We start from the raw sequence: 14,733 nt of genomic DNA on the forward strand, positions 1-14,733 counted from the left end.
TGATTCATTTCTGCATTAAATGGTAATCCACCCTGAACATTATCAGGTGACTGATACTCTGACCTCAGTACTGCTTTTCCCCCATGGGTGCACTAAAAATGCATCTTTGTGACCTTCTCAACTCTACATTTCTTTGAAGGAGGTGGGGGCGGGAGGACCAGCTATGGGTGCAGGTGTAGCTCATTTGATGCAGAGTTTTAGCATGCCGAGCCAAGCCTCCATCCTTAGGGCTCTACTGCACTGGAGACCTTCTCCCATCAGACAAGTGACAGCTTCACTTTCAAGCCCAACCATGCAAACAATAGGAGCTGAACTTCCAGTGAGCTGAAGAACTGGCTCTTTAGAACTTTCTGTGCCTGGGACACACTCCTCCCTCTCTTCCTCCTCTCGGGATCCTGGGTTTTGTTCACATTCAAGGCTCAGCTTAAGTGTCCCCCATCCTGATGAGGCCTTTCCTGCCTGCCCCTCCCCCCAGCCTTCCATACAGGTTTTCTCCCCTGGTCTCAAGGGCAGGGACTGTTTTCCCCGTTGTTCTTGTGTCCCCAGCACCGGCCACAGCACCTGAACATGGCTTAGCAAATGCTTGTGGTTTGGCTGATAAGCTGTGAAATTGTCCCCAGAACACGCTTGCTCCCTGGAAGGAAAGCTCCGGCAAACCTGGACAGCAGACTAAAAAGCAGAGACATCACCCTGCTGACAAATGTCCACACGGTGAAAGCAACATGCGTCTGTGAGCATCGGCCTGTAAGGAAGGCCGAGCGCTGCAGAATGGACGCTTTGGGGCTGTGGTGCCAGAGGAGACTTCGAGAGTCCTTTAGAGAGCAAGGAGATGAAATCAGTCAAAACTTCAAAAAATCAACTCAGACTATTCACTGGAAAGCTAAATATTGGAACTTGGGCCACATAATGAGAAGATGGGACTCATTGGAAAAGACCTCGGTGTTGGGAAAGATTGAAGGCAAAAGGGGAAGGGGAGGGCCGAGGATGAGACAGTGACTGTGAGTTTGGAGGAGGTAGTGAAGGACAGAAGGGCTTGGTGTGCGATGTATGGTCCATGGGGTCACCGAGAGTCAGACACAACGGAACGACAACAACATAGATCTCTCGCCTCCCACCAAGACTTCTTGAAGTATCTGATTTCCAGTCTTTTTGAAAATGGGACCACATTTGCCCTTCTCCACACCTAAGGTACTTCCAGATCCATCCTGATTCTCCAAGTTTACCACTAGCAGTTAAGCCGTTCCATCATCAGGTTATTTCAGTATCTTCCAGTGTAGTTCAGTGGGGGCAGGAGACTTGGATTCACTGATGGAAGCTGGGTGCTCTTTGGTCATCTTGGTTTCATTTCTCTGTGAGCCATTTACACCCCCCCATATCCTTTCCAATAGAAGACCATTTATTTTGGAGATAATGTTTATAAACACTTAGCCCAGTGCCTGGCACACAGTAGGCATTAATAAATGCTTATTCCCTCCATCCTTCCTTTTGTAGCAAAAAGGGAAGTAAAGAAGGAACGGAATAGTTCTACCTTCTCTGTATTATTGATCCTTCTATCACTTCACATTGGGAGGCTGACCCGATCTTATTCTTTCTCTTGCTTATGACTGGGAGACAGTGTTGGGCAGTGGAATGAACACAGGATTTGGAATTAGTGGGTGTGGGTTCTAATTCTAGTTCTGCTACTTGTTGCTTTTGTGACCTTGGAGAAGTCATCCCCTTCTTTGGGCCCTTGTGTCCTCATCTTGCAAAAAGGGGGTCAACTAGAGGGCCAACAAGTTCTTTGTAGCTCTATCATTTTGTGGTCCTATTTTAAGTTCTTTAGCATTTATCATATCTTAGTTGATATAACAACAACAACAACAATAAACATTTATATTGCACTTACTATGTGCTGGACGCGTTAGTCTTCCCAATAGTATTCTTATAATACTTTTTACATTCATTCTCAGCTGCCCGCCTTAGTTTCTGTTTTTTGTTTACTCCAATTCTTAAAGGATCCATTATGTCATCTACTTGGGTCCTTTCTCCGTTGATGGTAATCACAACTCCTTTGTGCCCTAGACAACAGTTGCTGTGGCCCAAAACATGTATAACCCACTGGCCAGTGCTTTAAATGAACCTCTTAGCATGTAAATTGGATGGTCCTTGGAAGCCAGTCGCAGAACCCATGGCTAGGTCCCTATTTGAAGTTTTCATGGCCTGATCACACCTGCCAGACCTTGCTCATCTCTGGTTTAGCCCTGGAGTACCCAGGGTGATCCACTTCTAAGTCATGATGTGTCTTGGACACACTCTTTTAAAATCCGAGCTTGTCCTCGAGTTCTCTATGGAATCGTATGGATATATCTAAATCAGACAAGATTTACAAGGGAAGCACTCAGAAAGCATTTATTAAGCACTCACCATGTGCCAGGCACTATGCTAAGCACTTGCGATGCAAAGAAACCATGAAAATATTCTGCCATTGCAGGAAGAGGTGACACGCATACATGTAGATATGTACAAGACACATACACAAGAGACACAAGGTAACCTTCAAGACAAATCCTAGAATTTTAGGGGTTAATTTGATTTTGCCCATCCCTGCCCCCCGGCTTCCTTTGCTTCTGCACCCTCCTCCTTAATTCCAGCTTTCTTCTTGAGCCTGTCTCTCAAACTCCATCAACAAGGCCATTTGCTTTGACGGCATTAGTCAGCCAACATATTCCAGATGTGAGAAGAGGAGGGTGTTTGTCTGAATTCTCAGCTTGCTTCTCCATTTCCCAAATCACCTCCCTCTAGCCTTTGACCCCCTCTGCCAGGCTCAGCTCAACAACAGACATACCCCTACAGTGTTCTTCATTTCGTTTGGGGCAGCCCCTTCCTGGTGCTGGCGAGGGAGACACTTTGAAAGACGTCGGTTTGATGTTTTGTTCTGTTTCTCCCCTTTCCTGTCCTGTGAAAATGAAATGCTTTGAGGAGCATTCTCCTCAGCCTGGACCTGACCTATTCCGATTCACATGTTAACAGAAGCCTCTTCCCAGGGGGTACTTAATCTTGCCATGCCTTACCTAGGTCAGGTCATGGTCAGACAGGTTTGTTCATCAAGTGAGGGAGACAAATGGAAGAAAGATGTTTCCTTTTTGTATGAGGTTGGTCATTCTGAAAAGGACTTGGGGCTGACGTGTGTTTTATCAGTCTTTAAAGGACCTCAGAGAAGTATAGAAAGTGCCCCTGGCCAGTGTCTTCTCCCTGGCTACTGGAGTGCATGGCTTGATGGGGTATGAAAAAGGGAGTCACCTTTTGCTTGGCAGGATTGGCCTATGGCAGCTGGTTATTTAAACTCCTTTTTTCCTCCCTCCAGATGCATGGCTATTATTCAAAAGAGTAATTGACTTCCGGCCTCCTTGAAACCCCTATGCCCGGTTTCCTATTGTGTCCCCAGATTTCCACCAGGCTATTTCTTCTCAGTCCTTTTCTCTTGCAAGAGGGCCTGAAAGGGATGCCTGGGTTGGCTTCTCAGCTCAGCTCTGTTATGGCCTCAACATCCTCCCCTCCTGCAGATGAGTGCTTCCCAAGGAAACTGAGGCATTCAGTGAGAGGGAGGGACAATTGCCAGAGCGCCAGCTTCTGAATATGCAGCTTTGCCTTCTTGCCAGGATTTCTCTTGTCCATGGCCTTTGAAAACTGGAAAACACTGGTCCGTGAGTTTCCCTTGTAGCCATTCCCAAAGATGTCCAGGCAACTGTTCTGTTGGGTGACCCATCAGCCCAAGGCATGGAATAACTTGAAGGGAGTGACTGCAGAAAGAGGACGACCAAATGTCTGCTCTCACATGAGCCACCGACAATCTTTCTCGTCCAGAGATATGGATTAGGTCTTTGGCCCAAGCTCCAGGTAGGCGCCCGTAGGCTGAATAAACATTGAGGTTCTGGAAGTCAAGGAACCTTCATCTAATCCTAGTATCCTCAGAGACTTGGCAGGTGACCCTGAACCAAGGCAGTTCTTCCCCTCCATTGGACCTGAGCTCCCTTCCTCCTTTCCTCCCTCCCCAATAAAAAGAGAGGGGCAGATTCAGTGTTGTTAAACTAGAAGAGAAACAGATACATTAAAAAAACTCCACAAACTAACATTATCCATTTGTATTTTATTTTTCATTATTTTGTTCCACATTTCCCAGTGACACTTTATTTATTTATTCATCTATCTATCTGTCATCTATTTTGCGGGGCAGTGAGGGTTAAGTGACTTGCCCAGGGTCACACAGCTAGTAAGTGTCAAGTGTCTGAGGATGGATTTGAACTCAGGTCCTCCTGAATCCAGGGCCGGTACTTTATCCCCCAGTGACATTTTAATCTGGTTCTGAGGACACAAGAGTTCTACAGGCCACTTGCTATGTCCTTGAGTTTGACATAACTATGGAAAAGATGGTCTCTACCATCCCTTCTAGCTTCATCATGCTCAGATTTTATAAAACTGAATGAATCACATGACTGTCAGGCAGGAAATCCCTCTCAAGGGCAAAGGGAAGAGAAAATGGACCCTGAGACCTCTCCTTCCATGTTCAGATCGGGTTACTGCGTGGTGCTGCCCAACTTTGTTTTCCTCCACAGAAGTTCTGGGGCCTCTTAGCTCCCCACAGAGATGAAACACACAAAGAAAACTGCACTATGTATAGGTCTTCTTTATCTTTATATCCATTTACCTTGATCCTTTAGGAAATGGTTTCTAGAAAGGCAGGTGTTTTCATGTGTCTGTCTTATGTTACTTATATTAACTTCTGTTAGAGTTTTTATCTTTATTTTATTTTATTTTTGGTTTATCATCTTGGGTTTTCTGGGTCATCTTCAAATATATATATTTTTAAATTTCTTATTTACACTTGTTTTTCTTTTAATTTCTTTTTTATGCCTTGTTGCTGTGACTAGGATGTCCAAAACGAAATTAAATAGCAGTGGGGAGACATCTGAATATCCTTGTTTATTATATGTCTTCAATGAGAAGGATTCTAGTCTTTATTGTATGTAACATTAACTCATGATTTCAAATGTATTTTTCACATTGTGGAAGAATTATTTTCTTTTATTTAAAAATTTTTTTAACGTAAATTTCATCACACAACTATTGTATTCATTGGCTTTCTAATTACTTATATACCCTTGTGTTCTTACCTTGGTGGATTATAGGGTTCTTAAGCACAAAAACTGTGTTCTGCTTTACTAGAATTCCCCATTTGAACAAAGATGTTTCAAAGATGTATTTTTCCTGCTTCTTGCCTTGTTAGGGAAATACTGATCAGAGATCATGAAAAGTAGGAGCTGGTGAGCCCCAAGGGGCAGGATAAGTGAAAATGTCAAAAAGATCTATTTGTGGATCTAGGTACATGAGACGTCTTTAAGGAGGACAGGAAGGTTTGTACCATACCCCTAACCTTGGAGGCCACAGAAAAGCCTCTCTTCCTTTCTTCTTACCAAAGGACAACTAAGACTCAAAAAGACTCAGGAGGACTGAGATCATAGAGGTGCTGTGAGCTGGAAAATGGATGCCACCATTTTCTTGTTAGGAAACAGATGGTACCCAAAACAGAAATAAGGACGTTCAGAATGGGGGGAAAATCAGGAGTTTGGTTTGGAACATGTTGAGTTTGAGATGTTTATGGGCCATACAGTTTGAAATGTCCAGTAGGCAGGTAGTGATGTGGGACTATAGCTGGGGAGGGAGGTGGGGGGAGCGAGAGCGAGAGAAAAGAGCTGGGTATAGATCTGCAAGTCATCTGCATTGACATAATAACAATGAACTGATGAAGTCAGCATGAGAGATGGTGTAGGTAAGAAGATAAGAGAAGGCTGAGGATACGGCCTTTGGAAGATTCTTGCAGTTTGGGAGCAGGACATGAATGAAGATCCAGCAAAGGAGACTGAGAAAGTCAGATAGAAGGAAGATCAAGAGAACAATGATGTCAAAACTGAAAGGACAGAGTTCAGAAGGAGAAGGCATTTATTAGGATCATACGCTGCAGAGAGGTTAAGGAGAATGAGGATTGAAAATGAGAGTTTGCAATTATGAGATCCTAGAAGTATTCAGTTAAGTTCCTAAGAGATCCTAGAAGTATTCAGTTAAGTTCCTAAGAGATCCTAGAAGTATTCAGTTAAGTTCCTAAGAGATCCTAGAAGTATTCAGTTAAGTTCCTAAGAGATCCTAGAAGTATTCAGTTAAGTTCCTAAGAGTCGAATCATATGGGAGGAAAAGTTGCTGCTGACTGGGGACAGGGCTGGGGTGTGGAATTAGAGAAGGTTCTATGGAGAAAAAGGAACTTGTCCAGTCATCTTCCAAGTCTCCTATTTGACCAGATGAACGTTTCTTAGTGTGTTATCTAAGCACACAAAACAGGCTGGTCCTCACAAAGTGGCCATTTTAGCCTTTGGCTAGGGTTGGAATCTACAATAAAACCTGGGGTTCTCCAGAGCTGTCTTTGATGTCTACCCCATTGAGAGGAGCTGGACTCTTGGGCTGAGTGTCAAAGATCTATAGTACAAACCAAAAATAGGATAGGAGGTTGGTGTGGATCTAATGGGGTCTCCATCTGAGATTCTTTTTTTGACCTAGCAAAGGGCCTAGACTAGTTTGGGGTTCTCAAGGAACCTGATGAAGCAGCTCCACCTACTGGTGTTTCTAGATATTGTTATCAGTTGATCATAAATAATAGGAATAACGGTTCCTGTTTTGAATAAAAAGATCCATGGTTCTTTTAAAAAATAGGTTGAATGATCTTTTTTCCTTCCCATTCCTTTGGTACCAGCTCTAGAGGTGTGAAGAACATATTGTATTATCCTTCTAACTAAGTATGATAGCACCAAGATTGTTGATAAGCTCTCAAGTCCTACTCATTTCTGCCCTGACCAGTGGCCTACAGCAGAGGTATCAAACTTGGGGCCTGCCTATGTAGCTGGGAAGATTCCCCTGTGTCACAGGAACTAGAATAAAATGCAATTGGGAATTATAAATCAAACAAATAAAAATACAATATGACATAGACAATGTGATTTTGTGGTTTTCTAAGTCCACATGCAGTTAGCAGGAATCCATTTTCATTTGAATTTGACACTATTGGCCTACAATATGTTGGTGAGTCTTGGGATAGAAAAGGAAGTCAGGCCTTTAGATTATAAGAAGAGTTTTAATTTGTCAAGATAAAATATGTTTGTATTGCTTTGGCTACTATCCAATCAGACCCTGATCAGATAGCACTGGAGTTGTAGACAGAAGTTCTGGAAGTCTGTAAGCATGATAGTTTAACTGCCTTGATGAGACTCAATTTCCTCGTCTATAAAATGGGAATAAGCACTAGAGTGTCTACTGCACGGGATGTTGTGAGAGGACCAGATGAGATTAAAAATCATCATATCTTAGTACTAGAAAGGAAACCTTAGGGTCCAGCCCCTTCATTTGATAAATGAGGAAACCTAGTCTCAGAGAGGTTAAGAGCTTTGCCCAAGGTCATACAGCTAGTGTCTTAGGTAGAATTTAAATCCAAAGATTCCCGACTCCTGGCCCAGCATTTTATCTACTGTGCCATGCTTTGCAAACCTCAAAGTGCTACACACATAATGGTGGTGGTGGTTGTCATCATCATCATGGTTATTGTCATTATTATTATTATTATTATTATTATTATTATCTCTGTCAGAAGAAGCCACAGATTTAGTTTCTGCTTATTTCATTCCAAGACTATATATAACCTGATACTTGCCACTGTTTTTTTGTCTCCAATCTTTTCCTTTACTCTACCACCAAGGTCTAGATTCTTTCTGTATGTGAAATGAGAATTTCAAGTGTCTGTTACCTCCACATATCTCGGTTCCCCCCCAAAATATGTGGCTTCACATGCAAATCGTTTCCGGTTTTAGAAGGTGTCCTAAAATATCCATGGAAACTCCTCAGCTACAGATTTTGGGGGGTGGTCGTGGGGGGGCATCGTTCATGAATCAGAAGTGTGCGATTTTAAGAGAAATTCATAACAAGACTTTTCAGATTTAGGGACAATATTTAGGAAAGGTAAGAAATGTCTGTCCTTTTGTCAATAGTCCAAGGCAACATGGTCATGGGTGGGGTAAAGAAGGGAATAAGCACTTATATAGGACTTGCTCTGTGCTAGGCACTGTACTTGGTTGTCATTCAATAAGGGTTTATTAAGCACATATCCCAGGCATGGTGCTAAGCTCTGGGGAAGCAAAAAGAGGCAAAAAACAATCTCAGTTCTTAAGGAATTTAACAACCTGATGGGGGAGAAAACAAGCAGATATGTACAAAGCAAGCTCTGTACAGGGTAAATAGGAAATAATAAGCAGAGTGAAGGGGGAATTAAAAAGGATTGGGGAAGGCTTCCTGTAGAAGAGAGGAGTAAGGACTTAAAGGAAGCAGGGAGGTCAGTAGGTAGGGATGAAGAGGGAGAGTGTTCCAGGCATGGGGGAACATATTTTTTAAATCTCCATTTTGTAGTTAAGAAAATGAGGCAAATAGAGATTAATGACTTGCCCAGGGTCACACAGCTAGTAGGTTCCTGAGGCCAGATTGGAACTCAGGTCTTCCTAACTCCAGGCCCAGTGTACCATGTGCTGTAATGCCACCAGCTGCCTCTGGTTGTAGTCAAAGGAGCAGCAGAGTTGGGAGTCAGAAAACCTTGGTTCGGCTCTCATCTCTCTAACTTAATAGCTTTGTAACATGGGCAAGTCGTTGAACCTGCCTGAACTTCAATTTGTCATCTAGGAAATGGTGAGAATAATATTTGTGCCACCTCTGCCCCAGGGCAGTTGTAAAAAATGTTTTATAGTTTATAAATTCTTACAGGAAATGAGCTCTCATTTTGTAGAGGGAGGCAGTGTGGTGTGGAGGGGAGAAAGTCGTCCTGGGAGTCAGGAAGACCTGAGTTCCTGTAGCCCCTCACTTTGAGACACACCCTGCCTGGGGTCCTGGGCTATCCCCCCATCCCTGTGCCCTAGGCAGCTCCCCAGGATTAGATGAGCTTCAGAGCTAGTGGTGATATCTGTTGGTAAGAAAGATGGAGTCTCCTCCCTATGGAAGGAAAAATGGATATGTGTGTAAGTGTGTGTATTGTGTATGTATGTGCATATGGTCTCTATGGGAAATACAGATATTTCCCTGCTACGGCGAAGGCCCAGTTGAATTTAGGTGACATAAATCTGGAGTGGCTCCAATCTGCTTGATTGTTTGATTTCAGCATGTAGGAATAGAAGAAGTAGATGGTGGGACTGATCTAGGGGTTTGGCAGAGTATGAGCACTGACAGCTAAGGGGGCTAAGGGACTCAAGTCCTGAAGAGAGTGTAGAATGAAATGGCCAACTCTGGGATCAAGATTGAGAAGGGAGGAGAGGAGAGAACATTGGTGCTGGCTGGGAGAGGACACAATGGTGAACAAATGGATGGGATGTGACAGTCCAGGAAGTATATCACAGGATCAGATTTAGACTGCAAGGGTCTGCAGAAGCCATCCAGGTCAGTCCCTTTATTTTACAGATGAGGCCTCCATTTGGAGGCCCAAAGAAGTTTAGGGAGTTATTCAGAGTTACACAAATAGTTATCAAATCAGGATTTGAACCCAGACCCTCTGAGTCATTGTCCGTTTGGTAGAGACTGAAAAAATGAGTAGCCTCAGAAAGATGGATGGATGGATGGATGGATGGATTATGTGTGTATAATGGAGCCACAATGGCATCTCAGATAGGGGGAGGCTCAGGGCCTCTCTTGAGGTTGATGCCAGGGAAGACAAGGGCCCCAACCTGAGACAAGATGGCTTTTGTCAGGAAGATCATTGCTGTGCTGTCATCAATGGCTATGCTCCTCGGGGGGGCCTGGGAATGAGGTCAGGATGGGGATGCAGGCTTGCCTGTTGCTGACTGCTCTTTTGTGTTAGTTACAGGACCCTGATCAGACCCACCTACAAAGTGTCTTATCGAACCGTGACAGCCCTGGAGTGGAAATGCTGCCCTGGGTTTGCTGGAAGTAACTGTGAAGAGGGTGAGTGTTGATGATGATGGAGTCTGTCCAGGGGAAGGTGTGGCTGGTGTTGGGAAGAAGGCAGTGAGGCCAGTCTCTGCTCTCCTTTCCTCTCCTCTCGGCTTGGGAGCAGGTTCCATTTGGAAGTGTGTATTCTGTTGTCTACTCTTTTATCATTTCACCAACCAATTCCAAACCAAATGTATGCTGAGGGGTGTACAAAAAATTAATTATTAATAACTAACTAATCTAACCTGGAAAAATTTATAATTTGACTTATGAAATTTATAGGTTATATGAAAAATTATAGGTTTTGAGAAATTATAATTGGGCCGTAAGTCCTGCCGCGGTCGCCATTCAAATGTGGAAATATTTTTACTGACTGGGTCTAATTTGGGGGGGCTAAACTGTGGAAGACTAATCTGAGGACTCTTGACTAACTGGCTATTTGGCTATCTGACTACTTTAATTTCATGTGGGCCGTTTATAAAGTTCCACCACACTGCTCCACTCCCAAATTGATAAGCAAAATATTAAGAAGCCTCTTAACTAAATAATCAAAGCAGAGGTTATTTGTGAGATACTTTTTAAATTAAGAATACAGGGAAATAAAATGTACAACCTGACTGCCTTGCTTTCCATTGCATCTCTTTGGAACTTCTTGAATACAATAAGGGCCTTAGCAGCAAGAGGCCTTAGGGCACTCAGTCCTTTATTCTAACTCTGAGCCCCTTTCACTTTGTAAATCCCCCTGCTTCTAACTTTCTTCTCCTTACTGCCAATGCTGAACCCCTGTGTTTCTCTCTCACCGACCTTCTGTCTGTCTGCTCCGTCAGTCTGCCCTTCGGCCTCTCTTTTCCCTGCTCCTAGTCCTTCTCGTCTTCTCCTGCATCCTTGTAGCCCTGTCTCTAGTCTGCTGTGCTCCAACCTTTCTAATCTCATCAGCCGCCGCTTGACCTCTTCTCTGCTTCCTCTCGTCAGGCTGAACCGCTCAGTCCTTGTCTGCTCTCGTCCTTCCGAACCTCTCTAATCTCCTCAGCACCCCCCCCCAGTCTAACTCCCAGGTCTATATATACCTTTTCTTCTCTCCACTCAAATCTCGGGGCTTCCTGCGCCCCCACAGACCAAGCTAATCTGCCAGCCAGAGCTGCGGCTGGTGTGGGGGAGGGGTGCTCCAGCCTCACATACCTCAGCACAGGCTACGCCAGAGCCCAGCATCTCTCAGATACCTCTGCTCAGGTCGGAGGGAGCTGGGGGCTTTTCCCACCCAGCTGTCTGACCTGGCGTCTTGTACAGCCCACGGGGCTTTTGGGCTCAGCTGAAGCAGAGGGGGAGGGGCACCAGCCCCTCCCACACAGAAGAGACCCTGAGGGCCTAAGGCTTTCCAATCTCAGCCCAAAGGTAGGGTCCCCAAATCAAAATAAATTTCCACAGGGAGCAGGCTTGTCCCAGGTGATCTGAGCTGACCAGGTGAGCAGGCTGGACAGAATGCCATCTACAAGCTGACCTTGCACACAGAATGGTACCCATAGGCTGGCCATCTTGTCAAGGTGGGCATTCTACCCACCGGCCAGAGAAGGTTTGGGAGTGGAGGAAGAGAATAAGAGGGGCACCGAGAGACCTTCTCAGAAAGGCCTCCCGGTTTCTCCTAAGAGTCCCTCAGAAGGCCAAGGCCAAGGCCAAGGCCAAGGCCAAGGTATATGACCGAATGTTTTGTCATCTTTTTTATTTGTAGATTCAAATGGAATGCCGTATGATTTTTGACAATTTAACTGACTCAAAACCAAACCGAAACAAAAATTCATACAGAAGGATTTCTCTTTGCAAAAACAGGAACAAAACAGAAATCGACTAAACAGAAGGAAGTCTTGTTTTTGAGTGATCAAACCAGGACATAGAGTACTAATACACACACATATACACACATTAGAAGTATATTGTGTAAGGAATCAAATGTTCTTTGTGTTATTCAGTCCCACCTAATATACATGGCAAATCTGATCCGAGTTCCTTTTGTTTGTTCTATTATCTCTTCAAGTACACACCCATCTTTTCTTGGGCATTTCAAGGATACACCTTTTCAGGTTACATCTTGGTCAGACCATGATGAAGCAAAGATGGGGTCATGGAAATTCTAAATCACAATGAATTCCGTTCAATTGATATAAATATACTGTGGATAATCTTGGAACCACAATAAATATCAAGGGAGTTTTTAGGCACGTGGCATAGGAAAAAAGGTAAAGTCTCCACAATCCTTAAGAGTCTTGAGAACACTTACATCATTTTCACACTGGGGAAAAAAAGCAAATTTGTACACAAAATACACAGCTTCAACTCATCTAATCCTCAGTCACCCAGGAATCTAGCTTGTTATTAGCTCTGCCTTATTTTTCTGATGGTACTCCTCTACACAGCTGTCTGTCACATAAGAAAATATTTTTCAGGTTTCTTCAAGCAAATTGCCTACGTTCTCATCATCTAATAAAATAAGTACACCCTTATCTACATAATATACCTCTGGGGGCAGCTAGATGGCGCAGTGGTTAAAGCACCGGCCCTGGATTCAGGAGTACCTGAGTTCAAATCTGACTTCAGACACTTGACACTAGCTGTGTGACCCTGGGCAAGTCACTTAACCCCCATTGCCTGAAAAAACAACAACAACAACAACAAAACAAAAACAAAAAACAAAAAAACCCCCATAATATACCTTTACAACTGTGCAGAGATATGAACAGATTCATATCTCAAGGGAATCAAAAGACCTTTTGTTTGTGTTCATTCTGCGATTTCATTCTCTAAATCCATGAGGATGCAGGGGATGCAGTGGGAGAGATCTTGTTTGATGGGAGTTATCAGAATGGGTTCCAGGGAGGCAGGGACATCAGAGGGTGACAGGTGTCTGGCAGGACTTCAAATTGCTTCTCAAGTCTGAAGTTTAGTTGATACGAGGCAGGAGGCTCCAGGGGTGGTGTTTGGGATCCCAGAGGACAGCGCCTCTGTCCTCACTCCTTCATCTGGTGAGAAAGTGACAATGACTTTTCAACTCACATCGTTCTCCTGGGAGCATTTTACAAATTATTGCTGAGGTCTGTGACTCTTCCTAAGAGGGCAGGGTGTTACAGGGTGAAATTTGTGGAACTCAGTGGTCTACAATTCAGGCAAGAATGCCCTCCAGACTTCTAATTTCTGAATGTGTGTGAAAGGGTTAATACATTTAAAAAACTCTATGGGTCTTATCTTTAAATAACCTGATCATACTTTTGTTTGTTTCACGGATATCAATTATTAGAACAAAAAAGAGATGTGTATATGACAGAAAACGATACGCCTATTTTAATGATTGATATATATGTGCAGTTATGTAGAATTAGCAATATGTAGTGGATAGAGGAATTGAGAATAATAACAACAATAACTAGCATTTATATAGTGCTTTAAAGTTTGCAAAGTGCTTTAGAAATATCAACTCAAGGGGCAAGTAGGTGGTGCAGTGGATAGAGCACCAGCCCTGGAGTCAGGAAGACCTGAGTTCAAATCCAGCCTCATACACTTGACACTAGCTGTGTGACCCTAGGCAAGTCACTTAACCCCAATTGCCTCACCAAAAAAAAAAAAGAAAGAAAGAAAAGAAATATCAACTCATTTTTATTCTCCCAATAATCCTAGAAGGTAGGGGCCATTATTAAGCTGCATTTTACAGATGAAGAAACTGAGGCAGACAGAAATTCAGTGACTTGTCCAAGTAGGTGTCTGAGATCAGGTTTGAACTTGGATCTTCCTGACTCCAGGTTTATGTTCTATCTCCTGCCCTACCTAGCCGACCTTGAAAGATCCATATTCAACTTCTATTCTGATGCGTTCAGGCTGTGTGACTCTTCAAGTCACTTAAGCCCTCAGTACCCCAAGCAACTCTCTAAGACTTTAAGTTGCATTATATGTGTGTGTGTCTGAGTGAATGTGAATGTGTTACATGGTTCAGGCTTATATTAGAGTAGGGAATTCCCAGTGAGAAAATACCCACTACCACTGCACATGAACACTATATATTATGTACATATCCTATATATGCATGCATGCACACGCACATATTGTACTTGACACCTGGACAGATCCATGACACCAATAATATGGGTGTTCTCTGAATGGAGCTGATGGTCATCTATCTCTGCCTTCTCATCTTGGGTGATAAATAAAGTGCGTACGCATATGCAGATGTGCATTTGTGTGTTTATATTAGTTTTACAGTTTCAAATTATATATATATACATACATGTGTGTAAGGCACTTTACAACCCTTAAAGCATTGTAAGTGTTAGTTATTGTTATTATCATTATCATTATTATTATAACATAGGGAGAGGGACTGGACCCGTGATTTCTGTTGGAATAGGGACTCCCAGGGAAGGAAACTCCTCTCCTGGCATGGATTGGACAGTTGTCCATATGCACAGTGTGATGAAATAATGGGATTTAGCAGATACTCAAAGACCCACCTGGAGATTAATTGAGACTGATTGAATCAAGTGAGAGTGATTGACTGCTGATTAATCACACCTGGCTAGCCCTTAAGAAGGTATTGTTCTCAGAAACTAGACTGGGAACTCAACTTGAGAACACCTTCAAAGCCAATGAATTTGGATGATGCCAACCAATCACCTTGAAGCAGTGTGTAAGGACCGCCTCTGTTCTAGAACTATAAAAAAGCTTCCACAGTCAGCTTAGAAGGAGTTCCTG

At 43.4% G+C, this 14,733-nt stretch overlaps 1 protein-coding gene across 2 annotated transcripts in view; it reads left to right on the forward strand.

Moving 5' to 3' along the window:
* COL26A1 (collagen type XXVI alpha 1 chain) overlaps window positions 1-14,733 on the forward strand; it is a 255,016-nt gene that overhangs the window by 55,936 nt on the left and 184,347 nt on the right. For both annotated transcript variants that reach the window (XM_043964456.1, XM_043964457.1), the window contains exon 3: window positions 9,911-10,014. In XM_043964456.1, the coding sequence (XP_043820391.1) occupies window positions 9,911-10,014 (104 nt within the window). The remainder of the gene's footprint in view (window positions 1-9,910; window positions 10,015-14,733) is intronic.

The sequence above is a fragment of the Dromiciops gliroides genome, chromosome 4 (genome assembly GCF_019393635.1).
Source record: "Dromiciops gliroides isolate mDroGli1 chromosome 4, mDroGli1.pri, whole genome shotgun sequence".
In the NCBI taxonomy this organism is placed as follows: domain Eukaryota; kingdom Metazoa; phylum Chordata; class Mammalia; order Microbiotheria; family Microbiotheriidae; genus Dromiciops; species Dromiciops gliroides.